This window comes from Schistosoma mansoni (genome assembly GCF_000237925.1).
Source record: "Schistosoma mansoni, WGS project CABG00000000 data, chromosome 3 unplaced supercontig 0105, strain Puerto Rico, whole genome shotgun sequence".
Classification (NCBI taxonomy): domain Eukaryota; kingdom Metazoa; phylum Platyhelminthes; class Trematoda; order Strigeidida; family Schistosomatidae; genus Schistosoma; species Schistosoma mansoni.
Window position 1 is genome coordinate 1,196,190 of NW_017386009.1, and position 19,804 is coordinate 1,215,993.

Below are 19,804 nucleotides of genomic sequence, written 5' to 3' on the forward strand. Positions count from 1 at the left end.
AAACAAGACTTAAGCAATTTTACGTAAACACAAAGAGATACCGAAAATAACTAAACACTGGCATATCATGAACGAAATAATAATGTCGGGATAAAGCCCAATAAATACAGATAATAATAACAGTGATTGTGAAACGAGCATTATTTAATCAAGGACTTTTTATAAGAAAAGTAAAAGAGGAAAGAAAGATGAGACAGTAAATCATATTGGATACATGTGATATCTGGGGCTACTATTAGTCTATGCGATTTTCATAATCTTACCTAGAAAATCACCCCCAAATGCCCTGGTACGGCCGAGAATGGGGAGAATCCGCTCTCCCTCTCCAAATACTCTCACATGGCCATGCGTATATAGCCTCTGCCAGTGAAGTCCTACTCACTGCCTTCTCGTGGCACTACTCTTGTTTACGAAGTCGAGAGGACGAAAAGCGAATGTCCGGTGCTTTAACCAGGTTGGTGAATACGGAAAGTCCACGCAGGGGGGTTTGAAAACCATGATTCCAAACCAATGGTGCACATGGGTTCTAGTATCCTGAGGGGACAAATGGCGTATGAATGAATCATTAGTCACCGGCTACCATGGAACTGCATTTCTTTACGATATTCAACTGCTTTGTGAATCAGACCTTTAGGTCGAAGGCTCCAGGTGTGGTCCCCTAAGAAAACCACCTGCTTCAGTTTGGGCACCTGAACAGTATCACAGCCCTCACACAAATCAAATGAGATTTGTGCGGCGCATATATATCTGGTGCCCATTTGTACCAATATTTATGTGTTTAAATAAATAAATAAATACCTAGAAAATCATGATAAGTCAACAAACTCTAGTATAACGAATCTTTAGTATATGCAATTATTCCTATTGAATAAAATAGAACAAACGAGATATAATGAATTCAAGTTATTCCGCTACGTTTGTTTTACGTGCTCTATTCAATGTTAACGTTACATATCAATTTCTTAAGGTAGTTCCAAAGTCAACTTTGCGAAAAATCTGGAAACGACATACTATAAACATGTTCATCTTGCTGAAACCAACGAAAAACACGATATGTTAATTAAATGCATCGAAAACTATGTTAGCATAGTCAAATTCCAGTACTACACATATTTTGTTCCCTATCAGTACACAGACACTACATAGATAACAAAACTATTTGGGAAAAACTACATACCATTCGGCAAACACGAGCAACCAATCTTAAAACAGCCTGTAGACCAGCTTGTTCTTCTGGTTGAATGGAACGTGGTTGAATATTCATAGGTACTGTTGTTGCACCAATATCGGATGAACTGGAACCTTTTCTATGACCATACATAGATTCAGTAGTTGACCGTGGAAAACCTGATACACGAGAACGAGGAGTAACTCCATCATTGAAATAAAGATGAGGATACAATTGATTTGAAGCTTGAAGTCGAAAGTTAGTTGGTTCTGGTTGCACAACAACCTGTTTCATATGGTTTAAATATTGACGAAAACTGTTGAAAAAATGATCCCATGTAATTAACGAGGCACCACGCCCTATTAATAAAAAGACAATTGAATAATTATTCTATAAGAAATTCAAAATGAAGCTTAACTATTACAGAAGAGAGAGAGAGAGAAACAATTGATTCCATAAATATTTTACACAGTCAGGAGGGTTACATTACTTCAACCAATCATTGTAACTCATTTATGATAAACACATTTATTTAGTCGAATTTGAGCCACACGTTTGAAACAGGCTTCAAACTAGCGGCTTACTGGTTGAAACCTAAATGCCTTGATCACTGAGTGATCGATCATAATTCAAGTTACTCTAAATACATTAACTTTGAGAATACCAGAACAGTGATCTGATCTGATATTTAAACATGGCATTCTACACCGAAATGATGGAGAATTGTAAGCTCATGTGTATGCCGAAACAACGTAACACAATCAAAATGTGATTGTATGATGTTAGATTTAATTTATAACAACCACTGAATTGAACAATGTATAAACAAAATATACAGGATGCTTACAGTGTAATTTGAACCTATGCCCCGACTGTAGCTGTGCTACCTTGACGTGGTGGTCCAGTTTGCCTATCGTGACGACGCAACCCAGTTATATTGGCTGAAACATGTGTTCTTGTATGTCCTACCATGCCAGGCAGGTCGATTGAAGAACGGTAAGAATAAAAGCAGCAACTCAAGGTCTGAGGGCGAAGTCGTACTGCTGACTGTAAAGGAGTGTGATAGTAGAAAGGTGTTTCCTTCGGACAACCAGCATCTGCAGCGATGCTGCCTTCTCACAAGGAAGGAAGGGGTTAGAAAAGATCGACCCTAAAATGTCACACCTCACCTTACCTCACGAATTTCCGTCTCCGGCGTTAGGGGCTTTTGAAGAACCGATCTAACATGTTAAAAACTTCCCACAAAAAGGCCGTGCGTGACCGGCCCCAAGATGTTGTCCCTTGGACTCTGCGGTCACGTTCCCACGTCGTTAAGACCAACATTAATTCAACTTATTTTCCAGGTCTCTCAAGAAATACCCTTCCACGGTGTGGGCAGCCGGAGAGTGACATCAGCCCTCATACCCGTAACAGCACACCAAGTTGGTCACAATGTTTTATGGTGTAGGAGTAGGTTAGAAGAAAGCTAGGGGCGGACAGACCAAACCTGGCACAAATCCATGAAGTTACTGACAAGTGGACTGAGCCATGTTGGTAGGTGTAGACTACCTGGTTGGGATTCGCGAGATGATAGCAATCGATGATTAGAGACCTTGAATGACATGGCTCAAAATCGTTTGCAATGGCGAAGGTGCATCCTCTATTTGTGTTCTCGCAAATTCTAATCTTCTGAATTCTTCATGTCCCTTTCCTTTTTCTCTTTCCAAATTTATTTCACTGGATTATACTCCTTCAATAACATCTTCAAACCCTAATCTTTCCGTTTATTGCTTATACTTTTACTATCTCTACCACCATGGGATTTGAATCGACAATTGTATCTCTGTGCTAATGTGGTATGACAACTTGAACTGATGTACGTACTTACGAAGTTCTACGTCATAACCGACTGACTGACGAACCTATACCATTCAATGCAACAGTCAGCAGACCTACTTACATATAAGCTATTCAAGTTGAGACTGCCACCCCACAGGATAGTAATAATTACAGTCTAATAGATTAGTAAGTTAGTCACGAAGAACACAAAGTCTGACAGAGATTTGTATCACCCCAAGTTCCCAAACCACATCAACTATACGAGATGAAAATAACAAGAAGACCAACGGAATCGAAGTAATCAAAGAAGCACTAACGGTGAGAAAGGTTAAACATGGGAGAATATAGTTCAAGAGACAGAATGAAAAGTTATTTATGGAATTCTTAAACTGAAGCTCTAAAGGAAGATAAAAAGTGAGTATATTATTTTGAGAAGTTAACTAGTTTCGAAACCGGATCTTGTGAAGATGGCCGTCCAGTTATTTTATTTTATTTAAATATATAAACATATTGGTACAAGGAAGCACCAGATAAATATGCGCCTCACAAATCTCATTTGATTTGTGTGAGGGCTGTGATACTGTTCAGGTGCCCAAACTGAAGCAGGTGGTTTTCTTAGGGGGCCACACCCGGAGCCTTCGACCTAAAGGTCTGACCCACAAGGCAGTGGAGCGTCGTAAGGAGATGCAGTCCCATGGTAGCCGGTGACCAACAATTGGTTCATACGCCATTTGTTCCCTCAGGATACTGGAGCCCATGTGCACCATTGGTTTGGAATCAGGGTTTTCCAACTCCCCTAGGTGGACTTTCCGTGTCCACTGACGCCGTTAAAGCGCCGGACATTCTCTTTTCGTCCTCTCAATTTCGTAAGCAGCACCCCCGTCACGAAAAGGCAGTGAGTAGGACTTCTCCGGCAGAGGCATATACGCGTGGCCATGTGGGAGCATTCGGAGAGGGAGAGCGAACTCTCCCCACTCTCGGCTATACCAGGGCATTTGGAGGCAGTTAGTTATGTAGGGTTACTGATCCACCCAAAATATGTATGGTTCAAAGTTCTGCAGATACATTTTCGCACGGTAGGTCTATTGGTTGAACAATTCCAAGAGTTTAAATGAATGAGTTCCTGTGCACATTTTAGATAAAATTTCTAATGTGTTAGTAAAATTTTATGTAAGGTGTTTCGTCTAAAGATTTTAAATATATAAAAAAGCAATTCATCTGTCTATCCAGAAATCGGAACCATAGGCAGTCTATTATCATGGAAAAAGATGTGAACTTAAGATAACACGTTTTTCCCGACAAAAGTCTAATGCAAAAGAAACTCCGACATATGATCACTACAACTAAAAGTAAATCAAATTTAAAACGTAAGAAAGTGTACGTACCAGGATTAGTAGCATTTGCTTTGAGAAGACTGAAACAAAGACCAGCTGCACTACGAGAACAGCATAAACCGTGTAGCATACGTAGATAAGGCAGAAATAAACAAGGCGCTGTAACCATATCTCCAGCTAATCTTAAAAAGCGAATAAGGGCTGCCTACAATCAAATATAAACAGTATTTATATAAGTTAAGATTAAAAATCAGTCAAATATTTTTCGGTATTTTCTATAAAGGTGGCAAATTGAGCGCTCCAATGAAATTTATCCTAAGTGGTGCTCTGTTTTCAGCTATGATAACAGTCAGTCATTGTATGGTATTGGTTGCTTACATCTATATAAGCAGTATATGACGATGGTCAGGCAGAGAAGAACGATAAGGAAAGAACGGAAACGAAACGCAATTCTATGAAAATGCATGGACAATAATAATCGGAGACTATGGACTGATATTTGCAGAAGGAATGGTCAAGATTGAGACAATTGATTAATAGTTTGCAAATTAACTGTTTACTGTATAGTTGTCAGATTTTAGTGAGGTATTCTGTAATTTACGTGTCAAATACATTCAGTTGTCCCACACCCGTGTTCTCATTCACTACAATGGAATATGTCAAGTTTCAGACTCACAGGTTTACGTATTCACTTTCGAGCTACACTTTGTACGAAGGCTATGAATGCTTTCCAGGTTCCTAAACTGAAGTTATAAAAAGCTTTCTACGTCCACACCGAGATTTTGTTAGGTACCGACTCACCAAAATTGATAGGCCTTTCAAGATAAGTGGACGACACAATCGACTAATTATTGTTGCAGACCAATTCTGAGGCACCATTCTGTCCTTAGTTACGTCACTTCCACCCTAAGTAGACGGAATCAAATACCACTCATAGTAAAGGAATATGGCTATGGTCGGGGGTCGGCAAATAACCCCTACATCGCCAAAAATTGAGAGTAGATGTTTGATCCATGTAATTACGGTCAAGTTTGAAACTTACTTCGTTTTCTGTTCCAGAGTTCCATTTAGAAGTTGGTTGATAATATCTTAAAAATTATTCAAGCAGGACTAATTCCCTTTTAGTTTCTATGAGAGGAGTTTTGCTCTTTCCTTTTAAACATGGACGATCAGAGATTGAGGCTAGGACGGAATTATATTAAGTTCAGTCAATCTAACTAATAATACTTGAATATATAAAGTTAATGATAGAATAAGAGTATAAATACTAACCTGTCGAATGTTATCAAGTTCTGCATTACGTGACTGACTACCGTAAGTATGGAACTTTGGTCTAGGAGATTTATCAGCTGTACTTGGAGATAAAAGATCACTTGAACCCAAAGCTACTGGTGCAATGTTAGTTAGCTCACCAACAGGCCACCAAAATTCCAATCCCAATCGACCATGCAGACGAGAACCAGGTTGATTATAAAGTTGAGCAATTAACAGTAAAAAGTTTGCAAAACCGTGCCCGGTAGTCGACGGATCAAAACCTGTAGACCTAAGTATATCTTCATCCCGTAATCGAATCTCCTTCACTCGTACTGCCATATGTACAATCAAGTCAGTAATAATACAATGCATACGATACACCCATAGTGGCTGGAAAGCAAGAACAAAACATACCAAGAAACAGCCAAAAAAGGAAGAAAGATTCTAGAGTTACATACTGTTCAAGTTCTCGTTTTTGAGAAGACTTTTTAACATAAATAGAGACCTCCTAAAATGAATTTAATGCTTCTGATACTATACCTCACTTCTTAAATTGAACAAATGATGAAATCTCAGTGCTACTTGTTTTAAACTTCATTCGAAATGATTAGTTTTCTAATATACAAGTTATACTTGATCAAACTGAATGTTTACCATTTAACACAGTGTTTTGATGAAAATTTGTTTAATACTATCCATGTAAGTGTTACTTATATAGAAAAACTGAAAGTACTTTAAGTGAGAAAAATCACTTGATCTTAGTTATCTTTGATGAAACCTAACATGTTCAGCCAAGGATCTTAGATAAATTGAAAAAAAAACAATTATTATTTGGGTAAGATTACAGACTAAATAAACTCTTACGAAACATACCTCACGTTCAAAGTCTGTAGTGTTCAAAATTTGTTTGCGAGCGAACTCAAGCGCTCCAGATTCAATAGCTAAAGCAGCTTGTAATTCATCTTCTTCATCTCCGCCAATCCCGAAATCTTCATTGAGTGTTGCAAGATCTTTCCTATTAGCTACAGTATAAGGTGTTGATCGGCTAACGTCAACTGTCTGACGGCGGCGCAGTTCAGCACGTAAATGACTTGTTCTTCGAAGGCACAATGCCCAAGACAATCTTATAAATGCTAATAATTTTAGCCGATCCGAATCGCTTTCTTCGGAACGCTGTTCAAATAAGGATCTTTGGTTATCTAACAAACGTCCAATACTAGCAGCAAATGTACGGTCGGTATAAAGCGGATGAGTCCAATCTATAAAAAAGTGATTGACGAATATAAAACTTTAGATACCAAGTATATTTATGAACCAATCATAATTGATACTCTATGGAATGTAACTAGTTTGTTTGAAATTACTAATTACTACATTAAGATAAATAAACGTTACATTACTACGAAAACCAAACTTTTTTTTCATTTTGATGTGGGTTTGTTCTCTGAGCTGGATGGTTTGGTCGTTGTTTTGGTCAAATTATTTCCTTTCATCGCTTGATGGTATCCGAAGATTCTTTATTGTTTTGGTCACTATACTCCTACTCTACACACTCGCACGTCCTGATGAATAAATACTATTCATCTCAGCAAACGCATGCAATTTAGACTCCATCCTTAGAGGGGTGAATTTATTTATTTATTTGAACATAAATATTGGTACAAGGGGGCACCAGATATATATGCGCCACACAGAAAATATCATTTCATTTAATTGTGTGAAAGCTATGATACTGCCCGGGTACCCAGACCGAAGCAGGTAGAGGGGTGAATTGATAACTCTTAAATGACGTTAATGTCAAATCCCTCAAAATAAACGATAATGTATTTTTAGTCATTGAAAAAGTATTATAACCAGTTCCTCTTAGGTTGGAAAAATCTTTGAGACAACCAGACCAAGATGTGGTATTCATTTATTAAAGACAATGACTGTTAGTGTGAGGCGTATCAGGGGCAGACCACTTGTCACGAGTTCACAGGATCAGTGGTTGGAGATGTTGGGCGACATGAGTCAGAACTGTCCGTAACAGAGCAGACGGAAACACACTTTCTATCTTCCTCCAAGTATTAAGTTTCAGTGACTTTTTATACCTTTTATCACCTTAGTGAAATTCTACTTTCCGTAGTATTTTCAACCCTTAATATATTTTGACTCTCATGGATACTACTACACCTGAACAAGGAGAATAATCTAACAACCACAAGTATATCACTCTTTTTTAGAAGTGGAATGAAATAGGGTATTCTACAGATATCTTGAAATTATTGAGTATAAAACAAACTCAGTCCTTTGAACGTTAGTCAATGTTTTGTCTGTTATGATATAAATTAACTCCAACTTTTTCTTCATGTCGGAATAGTCATTATAGAAATAAGCACTAACTCGACTAATTGCGATCGTATAACTGAAGATCACATGACTTATTGAGCCAATAATAATAATAATGGTTTTCATAATAATGTTCACTAAGAACGGCATACTAAACAATTGTTACCATAGTGAATAAAATCATTAGTTTTAAATCATTGAGCTGGTATCCAATCATTAAAAACAAAATATCTTAATACCAACCATTCGGAATCATGTTACTAACTTCGACAAATATTTAGTGGTGAAAAATTGTGAATGGCGGAGTTTGTCTATGTTGGGAGTGAGTAATTCATCGTCGATCCCGATGAATGGTCAACGCAAAGTATCGTAAACTAACTAAAGTTAGAAATGTGAAACACTAAATATTATCTGTAGTCAAAAGGTGAGAGACTCGCAAATCCTTAAGTCTTTGAATAAGATCCACGGCAAAGTTGCGGGTTCCCATCACCGTAGAGTTCCACACTAATATGAAACAGTTGTGAAAACGTCCCTCGTTTTCAGTCCTTGTCTATCTAAAGTCAATGTGTAATACAAACTATCATCCCCATAGAATCGAAGTAGACAGTAGTACATATATGCATTACCCCAAGTCCCCACACCACATTTTCAAGAGATGAAATTAACAAGATAAATAACAAAACAGTAGTAGCAATAAAAATGGGAAAGACTAAACATCAAGAATATGTTTAAAAAAAACAGGATGAAAGGGTATATACGGAAGAATCTAGACTGAGATAAAGAACGAATACATGTGTATCATTGTGACCGAATCTAAGCTATGTTACACGCCTCCAACTACTGATCGCCACTATCACGTGGATCTCAATCAAGTATTCTGCACCTATCAACATGGCTTAGACCAGCAGCCAGTTACTTTACAAACGGAAACTACGTTTTACTTTGGCAGCCTTTAGCCTTCTGATTTACTCCTACACTCACAAAACCCCTGTCGGTGTAGGTATTATACTATTTAAAATGAACCATCTACACAAAACTCCTATCCTATCGGTGTTACGAGCATACCGACAATTTGGTTGGACACGAAAATTTGATCTGCTCTGACAAATTAACTGTCAATTATAAAATAACTATAGATGCCATTTAGATCGGTTTTTATTACCAATGTAAGAGTATTAGAATTGACTGCGATGAAACAACTTGGAAGTGCAATTGGAAAATTTGGTTTCTGAGAGTTGAACATTGGAAGGCATGAAAATACTGGAAAGTAAAATGATCACACTAATTTCTTCAACAGGAATAACTAAATTACTTTAGGTTGGATAGGTGTTAATGACAGGTGACAATTAAACATGATTATTGTAGTGATACTTCAGCAACTAGTGGATATAATCTTTACAAAATCTACTGTGTAGGTTTACAATGAAGAATAAAAAATATTCTTGGTCTATAATTGAATATGATCAAGAACAATACATCTATTGAGTTTTAAACTATTGACTAAACTGAGTGAACAAAAAGCAGTGGGCATAAGGAATAAAACTTTGTTCAATTTATCTTATTAATTAATACTTCATTCCACAACAAGTACGTTACAAATGCTTACCAATATCTGTTAGGTCTGAAACTTGATCCGCACATAATGTGTTTGAAGAAAATGGTTGTAAACAATGCAACAAAGACATAAGTAGATGCAATCCTTCTCTGGTCAATTGCCCATTATTTTGAAATGTAAGTTCATTTTGGTTGCCATTGTTTTTGGTACTAGGTTCTTGGTTTGCTGAACTGAGTAAGCAATCCAAAACTAACTTAAACTCGCTTAAGTTTAGGACACTTTGACACGACCATAACATAACACATTCAGCTAGACCTTCAGATATATTTTTTAACATCATAAACACATCATGTCGGTGCTTTGAGTCACCTAAGACCTGCAAGTTTTCCAAACGAGAAAATTCTTTGTACACGGAGAATGATCGTAGGACACCTGATGATGGAAATAAAGAAAAAAAACCTTAAGTGAAGTAAGTCACTCACTAGGGGAGTTAAACGATTAATGAACACGATTTTAACTTCCAAAACCTGACACATTCTCTTATGAAGTGTTCAGTGCAAAGTAACCATCACACTTAGGATTATATACCAGGTATTTTTCTAGTAATAAATCACACCATGTTTGTCTACTAGAAGTAAAAAATGTCAAGTCAGAAATCTTGTTAATACTACGTGACCACACTGAACAAATATGCTTTAAAGACAAAACATAAAATACTCTGCGAATTTCAGCAATATTATTATTTTCCTTCAATGTAGTAAGTCGTTCTCGGGAAATTAACATTGCCATTTTTGACAACAAAATAAAATTTTTGTATGACAAGATAATTGCAAGAAAACTTAGTGAGACTATGTTTTGGGAATACTAAGTGTAATGTGTTCATAGTTACTAAGCTGACAGAAGTGAGTAAAAAGTAATCGCAACAAACTGAGCAACCATCATTCATTCACTCGAACATCTAAATGCAGATACACAGGGCTTAATAGTATAACGTAAACCCACCTAAGATATTTGGGAATAATCCATTGGCAGACAGTTCGTCGGTAAATGAATGGATAACCTGACAAATCTCAGCTGATGTAGGATTCGACCACATCCGTCCATCACGAGCACCAATCAAGGCAACCAATGTATCGATAATGGAGAGGTGAGACTCATAATAGAGAACTACGGCGACAAAACCTCGGCCAAGACAAGGAAATAAGGATAGTTGACTCTCAACTAAGAGTTTATTAGTTGATTATTAAAATACATGTACCTGTTAGGCAAAGCTCTACAGCTCTAAGTTCATTGAAGTTGAAAACTTCACTAATAAACAGTGACTCCTGAATTACATCCTCCGACAGTACCACCTTGTGTGGAAATTCAGGTAGCGTGACTGCCGAGTTGTTAGCATTTTTAACAATTTCATAATCACGTTCATTTTTGCCCTGTAAAAAATGATTAGAATCAATGGGAAATTACAGGAAACGAAAGTGGAGATAATAACAGTTGTTTGTGCTTTTGAAGGCTGTTCTCCATTTCCAGCAATCGGTTGGCCTTCCCATTGCAGACTACGTCCCAAACAATGCACTTGAGTGATTTTGCAGAAGACCACATGCTAAACTTTAGGGGTACAGGAGCGCAGAGCTTTGAATCCCCGGTAGTATTAAATTCTCAAGGACGACCTTGATTTCTACCACACATTAATGTGTCTAATGATATAGTGGTCCAAATGGTCCTGGGAGGAATAGAAAAGCTTTCGCTAAACCCGATGACGTGTCTAGTGGCAGTGGATCACCGATCTGTAACGCGCGCTATTTAAAAGGACAGTGGTATTGTTTCTCGTTGAGTTAAATTCACTGTTTTGATCGTAAATTACGTATCAAAACTACTGTTTACACTTTAATTGAATTTATTTCAGTTAACGTGACATTGCATTTGTGTGTTTTGGTCCTACTTTTGTGTATTTACTGCATCAAAGCATTCTTGGTCGACTGCGGCTTGATTATTTGATTAAGGTTGTGATTTGTCTTACATATCTACCTTGCCTATCATTTCGCTTCATTCTAAGATGGTCGGCTCTGCACACAAGTGTGGATAGCCATATTGCTTATTCCCCGTGGAAGAAGGGATGAAATGTGACGAATGTAAGAAGTGGTCCCGCTTAAGCCCTGCTGCCTATAAAAGGTGTTTCAAACCCAATTCTCATTGGCTCTGTATGTTTTGTTGCTCAAGCAAGACATTACTCATTCAGGAAGCCATTAGCGTTCTAGCGTTAGCTAAAAAGGTCGACGTAGGCCGTGCCGGCAACATGGATACTGATAACGAAGATTGTATCAGTGTCGTAAATGCTGCCATGGCAGGTACCAGACACCCAATTTCGCAACACGAAACAAAAATTTCTACTCCGATACAACCAATGAAAGACACGCCATTAAGTACTGAGGGACAAGTTGCTTTAGCAGCGACTGATGACCCGGCTAGAACCACTATCGTCCAGAGTAGTTCCAATCTGGATGCTGAGACTAGTGGGGAATGGATTACGCGGAAACGTAAAAGAGAATGAAAAATACCCAAAGAAAGCGCGCGTATAGTCGATAAGTCATCGTTGGACTCACGTCCTGCGCATCAGGCAACTCCGCTCAAGTCCAAATGTAAGAAAATATTTGGTACTGTTGTGGATGGGAACAGTTTGACTTCACCAAATGTTGTTGTGAGTCACTCGCTCGACTCACACGACACTGTTATAAAGAAAGCTAACAGTAAGAAGCCAGAAGCTAACCGGCAGGATCTGACATCACGGTCGAAGGCCGTGAACACGACTTTTAAGGAAGTTAAACAGGTCCCTAGTGTAATCATCTGGGACTTGGAAGAATCGAAAGACACCGATCCCGCTAAGAGACATGCCCACGACCTGCAGTTAGTGGGATCTCTCATCAGAAATATACTGCCAGAGGAGGTCCCAGGGGTACATATCTCGAAAGTCACCAGACCCGGTAAATATGTTGGAGGCGAAACCCAACAGAGAAGGATCCTTAAATTAGTACTCAGTAATTTTGAGGAAAGGGACGTAGTACTGAATAACGCACGCAAAATTCGGGACTCAAATATTCGTATTCGACCTGACTGGCCACTTGAGGATCGGATCAAGTGGAAGAATGCCCTAACAGAGTTAGAAACTCGAAAGCTAAACGGTGAAGCGAACCTTACGATTAAGGGTTTTCGGGTAGTCAGGTCTTGGAAGCCAATGCTTCCGAGACCTGTGTGGGTAGAACGTATGTCTCCAAAAACACCTTAAATGTGTGTTACACGAATGCCCGTAGTCTTCGGAATAAGATGTCTGAGCTAAGTTTGATGGTAGACGAATTAAATCCGGATATAATTGTTATCACCGAAACTTGGCTCACTGTAGATATAGACTGTTCTCCCATCATTTCAGGCTACATCTGTATCAGAAGTGATAGAGCTAGAAGTCGCAAGGGAGGAGGCATAATATTATATGTTAGGGACCACTTCCGCATAAACTCGATCATATCGGAGGCGCATGTAAGTGGTACGTGTGAGTTAGCATGTTGTACAATTAGGTCTAGAAACGGGTTGGTGACGATAGGAGGAATATATCGTAGTCTGTGTTGTCTCGCTGACGACTTTATCCTAAGACACGTCTGTTCTTGGAGTAAGGCAACATGTTGTCTCATCGTTTGAGACTTCAATGCACCCCAAATAAACTGGATAGTGCTCACAGCTCCAGGTGGGGGTTTCGATAGCGACCTTCTATCAACAATTATTCAATGTGCACTTGTACAATGTATCGTTAAGCCGACGCATATAGACTTGGAACATGATCCGTCATTGATAGACCTTGTCCTCACACACCACTGTGAAGATGTCGTCGACATTCAACACCTTCCCCCACTGGTGAATAGTGACCATGTCGTACTTTCCTTTAAGTTCCGGATACATGGTATAGAATTTGCATCTGCTCCACCCCGTCCTAATATCTGGAGAGCTAATATTCCGGCAATCAGGGACTATGCTATCTCGATCGACTGGTCGGTCGATGCTGATTGATCGATTGATGATGCATGGAATAGGTTTAAGTCTACGTTCGAATCCGTAACTCAACCGTTTATCCCATGGTCAGCACGCAAGCTATCACATTGCCCTCCATGGATTAATAAGGAAACCCGGAAGCTGTTGAAGCGTAGGAAACACTTTTGGGACTTATTCTTGTCAACAGGTCAGGCATCATTTAAGTGCGAATATAAAAATCCGGAATATATGTAAAAAGACCATAGCTAAATCCCGCACGGCTTACGAACGACAGTTGGCATACGATAGCCGTACCTGTCCGAAGCGACTGTTTTCGTACGTTAAAAGGCGGACGAAACGTAGTGATGGTATCCCCTCGTTACTGTTGAGCAAAAATTCAGCTTTATTGGCTGAATCTGATCTAGCGAAAGCGGAGACATTTGCTAACTATTTCAGTGAAGTCTACTCTACGTGTAGTGTTATAACTACTTGTCCCGTTGACAATGAGATACCAGCCATAGGACCTTTACACGTGACAGAGGATATTGTTCTTCCTTTGATAACTAACCTAAAACCTTGTAAGATACCGGGCCCTGATGGGTTACACCCACGTTTGCTGTCATCGCTTGCGGACATTATCTCAAGACCGCTCACGATGCTCTTCAACATGTCCCTTTCACAGGCTCAACTACCTAGGGATTGGAAAGACGCCATAGTTAGTCCTATATTTAAGGATAGTCAGAGACGAATCGTATCTAACTGCCGGCCTGTTAGCCTGACCAGCCTAGTAGTTAAGTTACTTGAAAAATTAATTCGGGCTAAGCTACTGAGTCACATAGATTCGTACAATCTGTTAACTCCCGAGCAACATGGGTTTCGTAACAAGCATTCATGCTTGACTAACTTACTCATTGCGAGAGAGGATTGGACAGCTGCCCTAGACAACGGCCTGTCTGTCGACGTGATACTCATAGATTTTAGCAAAGCGTTTGACAAGGTTTCACACTTAAGTCTTATGCAGAAGCTCTCGAGCTTTGGAATAACAGGTGCTATACAGGGATGGATAGGAAGCTTCTTATGTGACCGCAGACAGAGAGTAAGGGTCAATGGAACGCTATCCGAACGGAAACCGGTCAAAAGTGGTGTACCCCAAGGCACCAACTTAGGCCCTTTACTTTTCCTTCTGTATATTAATGAACTACCTTTATTACTTAAGTCGTCGATGTTACTGTTTGCGGATGATGTTAAAATTTGGAGAACAATAAGAAATGTGACTGATCGTTGTTATCTGCAAGCAGATTTAGACGAATTAGTTAGGTGGGCTCATGATTGGGGCCTGGAAGTTAATTCCAGGAAGAGCGTGTTCATGCACATCGGGCACGATATTAGTTACCACTATACCATTAATGGTACATCTCTGCCACGCGTTCAAGAGCACAAAAACTTATGAGCAACTATAAGTCACGACTTGAAAACTACTACGCACTGCAATGCGGCTGCTTCCAAAGGTTATCGTGCGCTATGGTCACTTCGCCGAGCATTTAAATGCTTTGACGAGATGTTTCGAATTTTACATCCCACCTATGTAAGGCCACACTTAGAATACTGTATCCAAGCAGCTAGCCCTTGTCTGATAAAGGATACTAAGTCGCTTGAGCGTGTCCAGCGTGTAGGGACAAAATTAGTAAAGGGTCTTTCTAAACTCCCTTACGATGGGCGTTTACAATGTCTAAACCTTTTCCCCTTATCTTATCGTAGGACACGAGGTGACCTTATACTGGCATTTCGTATCTTTAATTATGATCTGGGTGTTAATAAGTCTTATCTTTTTGCTCCCTCCAGCACTAATAATCTCCGAGGTCATAGCAAGAAGGTTCTGAAACCGCGATCTAATAAACTAAAGGTGGGGGCCCGTTTTTCTCATCGAGTGGTCAATGACTGGAACGCTTTACCAGAACAAGTGGTATCAGCACCATCAGTGAACATTTTCAAGAAGAAGCTGGACCTTCACTGGAAGGCAATCTGTCAGGATTAACACAGGTTCATCAACCTACTATCCCTATTACTGAAGACTGAAGACCAATGCCTACAGCTAGGAATCTTAGTATACTTAAGAGGAACCTTGACTTATTCTTAAGGACTAAGGATAACATATTATGATTTACCGAATTCTTCTTTCCTCTATTATCGTTAATATATCTAGGTTCTTGTTTGGAGGTATTGTTGATTCACTGCTACTAGACATGGAAGCCCGTAAAGCGAAAGCTTCTTCTATTCCGTCCTCAACCATTTGAATCATTTGAACGATGAAAGAGAAAAATGTAGATGTAAATCATGGTGAGATACCATCCTTAGTCCTTAGGAATACGTCAAGTTTCCTCTTGAAAGACTTCTGGTAAGTCTCTTTGGCAAGCTAGGCCAGCAGAGAATTTCAGAACATGACTGCTGGTAAAGAGTAAAAGGTGTGCCTACAATCAGTTCTATGTTGTATCTCAAATTTATGGACGTTACTCCCAACGTTCATGTTGGCACTCAACTTAAGTAGATATTCGAGGGGATGTTCAAGAGTTTTTAAGTTGCTATACGTCATTACAAAGTCACCTCTGAGATTCCCATACCCGAACGAGTAAAGGTTTAATGACTTGAAGTAGCCATGGCAAGGCTTAACTCCTCCTGTAGTTCTTCTGGATTTACCGCCAGGCTCAAGCCTGTGTGAAAAAGGAGATTCTGGCATGGGGACGGCGACCCCATACTGTGGAAAAAGTCTTTACAAGAAAACGCTAACCAGATTAAGCAAATTAAACCACTTAAACTCTGACATCCGAGTTGAAGGAAGAACTATGATGCCTCAGGATGAAAGCTGAGATTCTTCGGAGGTCACGAGGTCAATGCTGCTTATAACAACCAGGGACAAAATAAATACGAGTACATGGAACGTCCAGAAAATGTAGGAGACCAGGAAGACCAGTCAATAAGCAGCGGAAATGAGGAGATACAAATTGGCAGTACTAGGAATCAGCAAAATGATAGATTCGGGAGAGATGTTGCTGTACTCCGGTCACAAAGAGGAAAAATGCTCCACACACTCAAAGAGTTGCTCTGATGCTGTCCAGAGAAGCACGAAATGTACTTCTAGGATTGGGATCTCATGGATCTAGGATAATCAAAGCATCATTCAAAACAAAGAAGGAGGGAATCCCAATGAATGTTATCCAATGTTATGCACCCACCAATGATAACAACCGAGACAGCAAAGATTAGTTTTATGAGAGGCTGCAACCAATCATAGAGAAGTGTTCACGATAGGAACTCACGATCCTGATGGGAGATCTAAATGCTAAACTCGGAGTGGACAACACAGGATATGAAGATATAATTGGACGACATGGACTAGGAAAGAGAAATGAAAATGGGGAGAGACTTGCAAATCTATGTGCATTCAACAAATCGGTTATATTTCCACACAAAAGCATACACAAAGCAACATAGATCTCGCCGTACCACACCACAGAAAACCAGATAGATCATATTTACATCAACAAAAAATTCAGAAGGACAATGGAAGATGTGAGAACCAGGAGAGGATCTGATACAGCTTCAGATCACCACCTGATTGTGGTCAAGATGAAACTGAATCTAAGGAAACAATGGACAACTGGGGGAACAGCATTACAAAGGTTCAGTACAGCCTTCCTTTCACGTACTGAAAAACTCAACCAATTCAAGATAACTCTCAAGAACATGTCCCAAGCTCTACAGGATTTACTCAAAAAAGGAGAAACTACTTTGGATGACGATTGAAAAGGGATCGAAGAAGTATTAACCTCAACGTATCAGGAGGTTCTGGGTCGCAAAGAGCATCATAATGAATAATGGATCGCCATGGAAACACAGGACAAGATTGAAGAAAGGAAGAACAAGAAGACACCAATTAACAACAGTCGAACACGAGCAGAGAAAATCGACGCACAAGCTGAATACATAGGAGTAAACAAGGAAGTGAAGAAAAGCATTAAAGTCGACAAACAGAAATGCATGGGAGAACTAGCAATGACGGTGGATAAAGCTGCAAGAGAAGAAAATATGAAACAACTATATGATGCAACGAGGAAACAGGTACGGAAATATAGTAAGCCACAGAGACCGGCCAAGAACAAAGAAGGCAAGCCAATCACAGAGATTCAAGAACAGAGGAAAAGATGAGTAGAACACTTAGAAGAACTCTAGAATAGGCCAGCTCCATTGAATCCACCGGACAACGAAGCAGCACACAAACCTTCCTATCGACGTCACTCCACCAACGGTCGGAGAAGTCAAGATGGCTATCAGACAAATCAAGAGCGGGAAAGCGACAGGACCTGACAATATACCAGCTGAAGCACTGAAGTCAGATATTGAAGTAACAGCAAACATGCTTCACTTTCTATTCAAGAAGATTTGGGAAGAGGAACAAGTGCCAACGGACTGGAAAGAAGGATATCTCATCAAGATACCAAAGAAAGGAGGTCTGAGCAAATGTGAAAACTACAGAGGCATCAGTTTTTTATCAGTACCAGGAAAAGTTTTCAACAGAGTGTTGCTGAACCGGATGAAAGACGCAGTAGACACTCAACTTCGAGATCAACAGGTTGGTTTCCGTAAGAATCGGTCGTGCACAGACCAGATTGCAACACTATGGATCATCGTTGAACAATCAATTGAGTAGAACTCATCACTATACGTCAACTTCATTGACTATGAGAAGGCGTTTGACAGTGTGGACAGGAGAACATTATGGAAACTTCTTCGACATTATGGAGTTCCTGAAAAGATTGTCAACATTATCCAAAACTCATACGATGGACTACAGTGCAAAGTGGTGCATGAAGGACAGCTGACAGATGCATTTCCAGTAAGGACCGGAGTCGGACAAGGCTGTCTACTCTCCCCATTTCTCTTCCTTATAGTGATTGACTGGATTATGAAGAATTCGACATCTGACGGGAAATACGGAATACAATGGACTTCTCAGAATCAATTAGATGATTTGGACTTCGCAGATGACCTAGCCCTCCTCTCTCATACACACGAACAAATGCAGATGAAGACAGCAAATGTAGCAGCAGCCTCTGCATCGATAGACCTCCACATTCACAAAGGAAAAAGCACGATTCTCAAATGTAACACGGAGAACACCAACCCAATCACACTTGATGACGAAACTCTGGAAGAGGTGGAAACATTCACGTACCTAGGAAGCATCGTTGATAAACAAGGAGGATCGGATGCAGATGTAAAGGCGAGGATTGGCAAAGCAAGGGCAGCATTTCTACAATTGAAGAACATATGGAACTGAAAACAACTCTCAACTAATTTCAAGTTCAGAATCTTCAATACGAACGTCAAGACAGTCCTACTGTATGGAGCTGAAACGTGGAGAACTACTACGACCATCATCAGGAAGGTACGAGTATTTATAAACAGTTGTCTACGCAAAATACTCAACATCCACTGGCCGGATACTATCAGCAACAGCGTTTTATGGGAGAGGACAAACCAGCTTCCAGCTGAAGAGGAAATTAGGAAAAGACGTCGGAAGTGGATCGGACATACATCGAGGAAATCACAAAACTGCATCATAAAACGAGCCCTAGCGTGGAATCAAGAATGACAACTGAAAAGAGGAAGATCACGCTACATCGAGAATCGAGAGCAGACATGAAATGGATAGATAGCAAGTGTAAAGAGCCGAAAAGGGTGTCCATAACAGGGTTGGATGGCGAATGCTTGTGGGTGTCCTTTGCTCCTTCAAGGGGGTTAACAGGTGTAAGTTAGTCTGTAAGGCTTGAATCTGAGTCCCCGAACTGATTTTTAGGCTCACCGTCGGATACGTCTCAATTCATTCTTATCACTTTGAAATAAAGGAGGAAACATTATGTTTCTATACTCTAAATGGGGCCGAATAAATTGTGGAAGATTAGGTGGAAATTTCCTCTATATCAGCAAACAATATTTCCTCGAAGTTGTAGTCAACTTATCAAGGATGGCCTAACTTTTGTTGATGCCTTAGCGACCTTTTCGACTCAGGGTCAAAAGTATTTTGACTCCAGAACATTCCATAACCGGTTTTTGTGCCTATTGACGACTTCGTCCGGAAAGATCTCCGAATCCATGTCCCCTTATCTCAGTGAGGATATCATTCTCGTGGAATTAGTCTGGATAAAAGTATAATGTCATGTACATGTAAAGACGGAACTTAAGACCACATTTTTTTCATTTGTGACATTATATGTAACCACATTCGTATTCAATGCTTACTCTTTACGTGTATCAATAAAAACGGATATAATTATT

General features: G+C 39.6%; 1 protein-coding gene across 1 annotated transcript in view; it reads right to left on the minus strand.

Annotated features, from left to right (window-relative positions):
• Nucleotides 1-19,804, minus strand: part of Smp_163040 (hypothetical protein) — a gene marked incomplete at both ends in the record, with an annotated part of 75,345 nt that overhangs the window by 45,812 nt on the left and 9,729 nt on the right. The window contains 7 exon segments of the mRNA XM_018791317.1: nucleotides 1,178-1,527; nucleotides 4,372-4,525; nucleotides 5,593-5,964; nucleotides 6,448-6,833; nucleotides 9,509-9,889; nucleotides 10,460-10,678; nucleotides 10,716-10,887. Of these exon segments, the coding sequence (XP_018645529.1) occupies nucleotides 1,178-1,527; nucleotides 4,372-4,525; nucleotides 5,593-5,964; nucleotides 6,448-6,833; nucleotides 9,509-9,889; nucleotides 10,460-10,678; nucleotides 10,716-10,887 (2,034 nt within the window).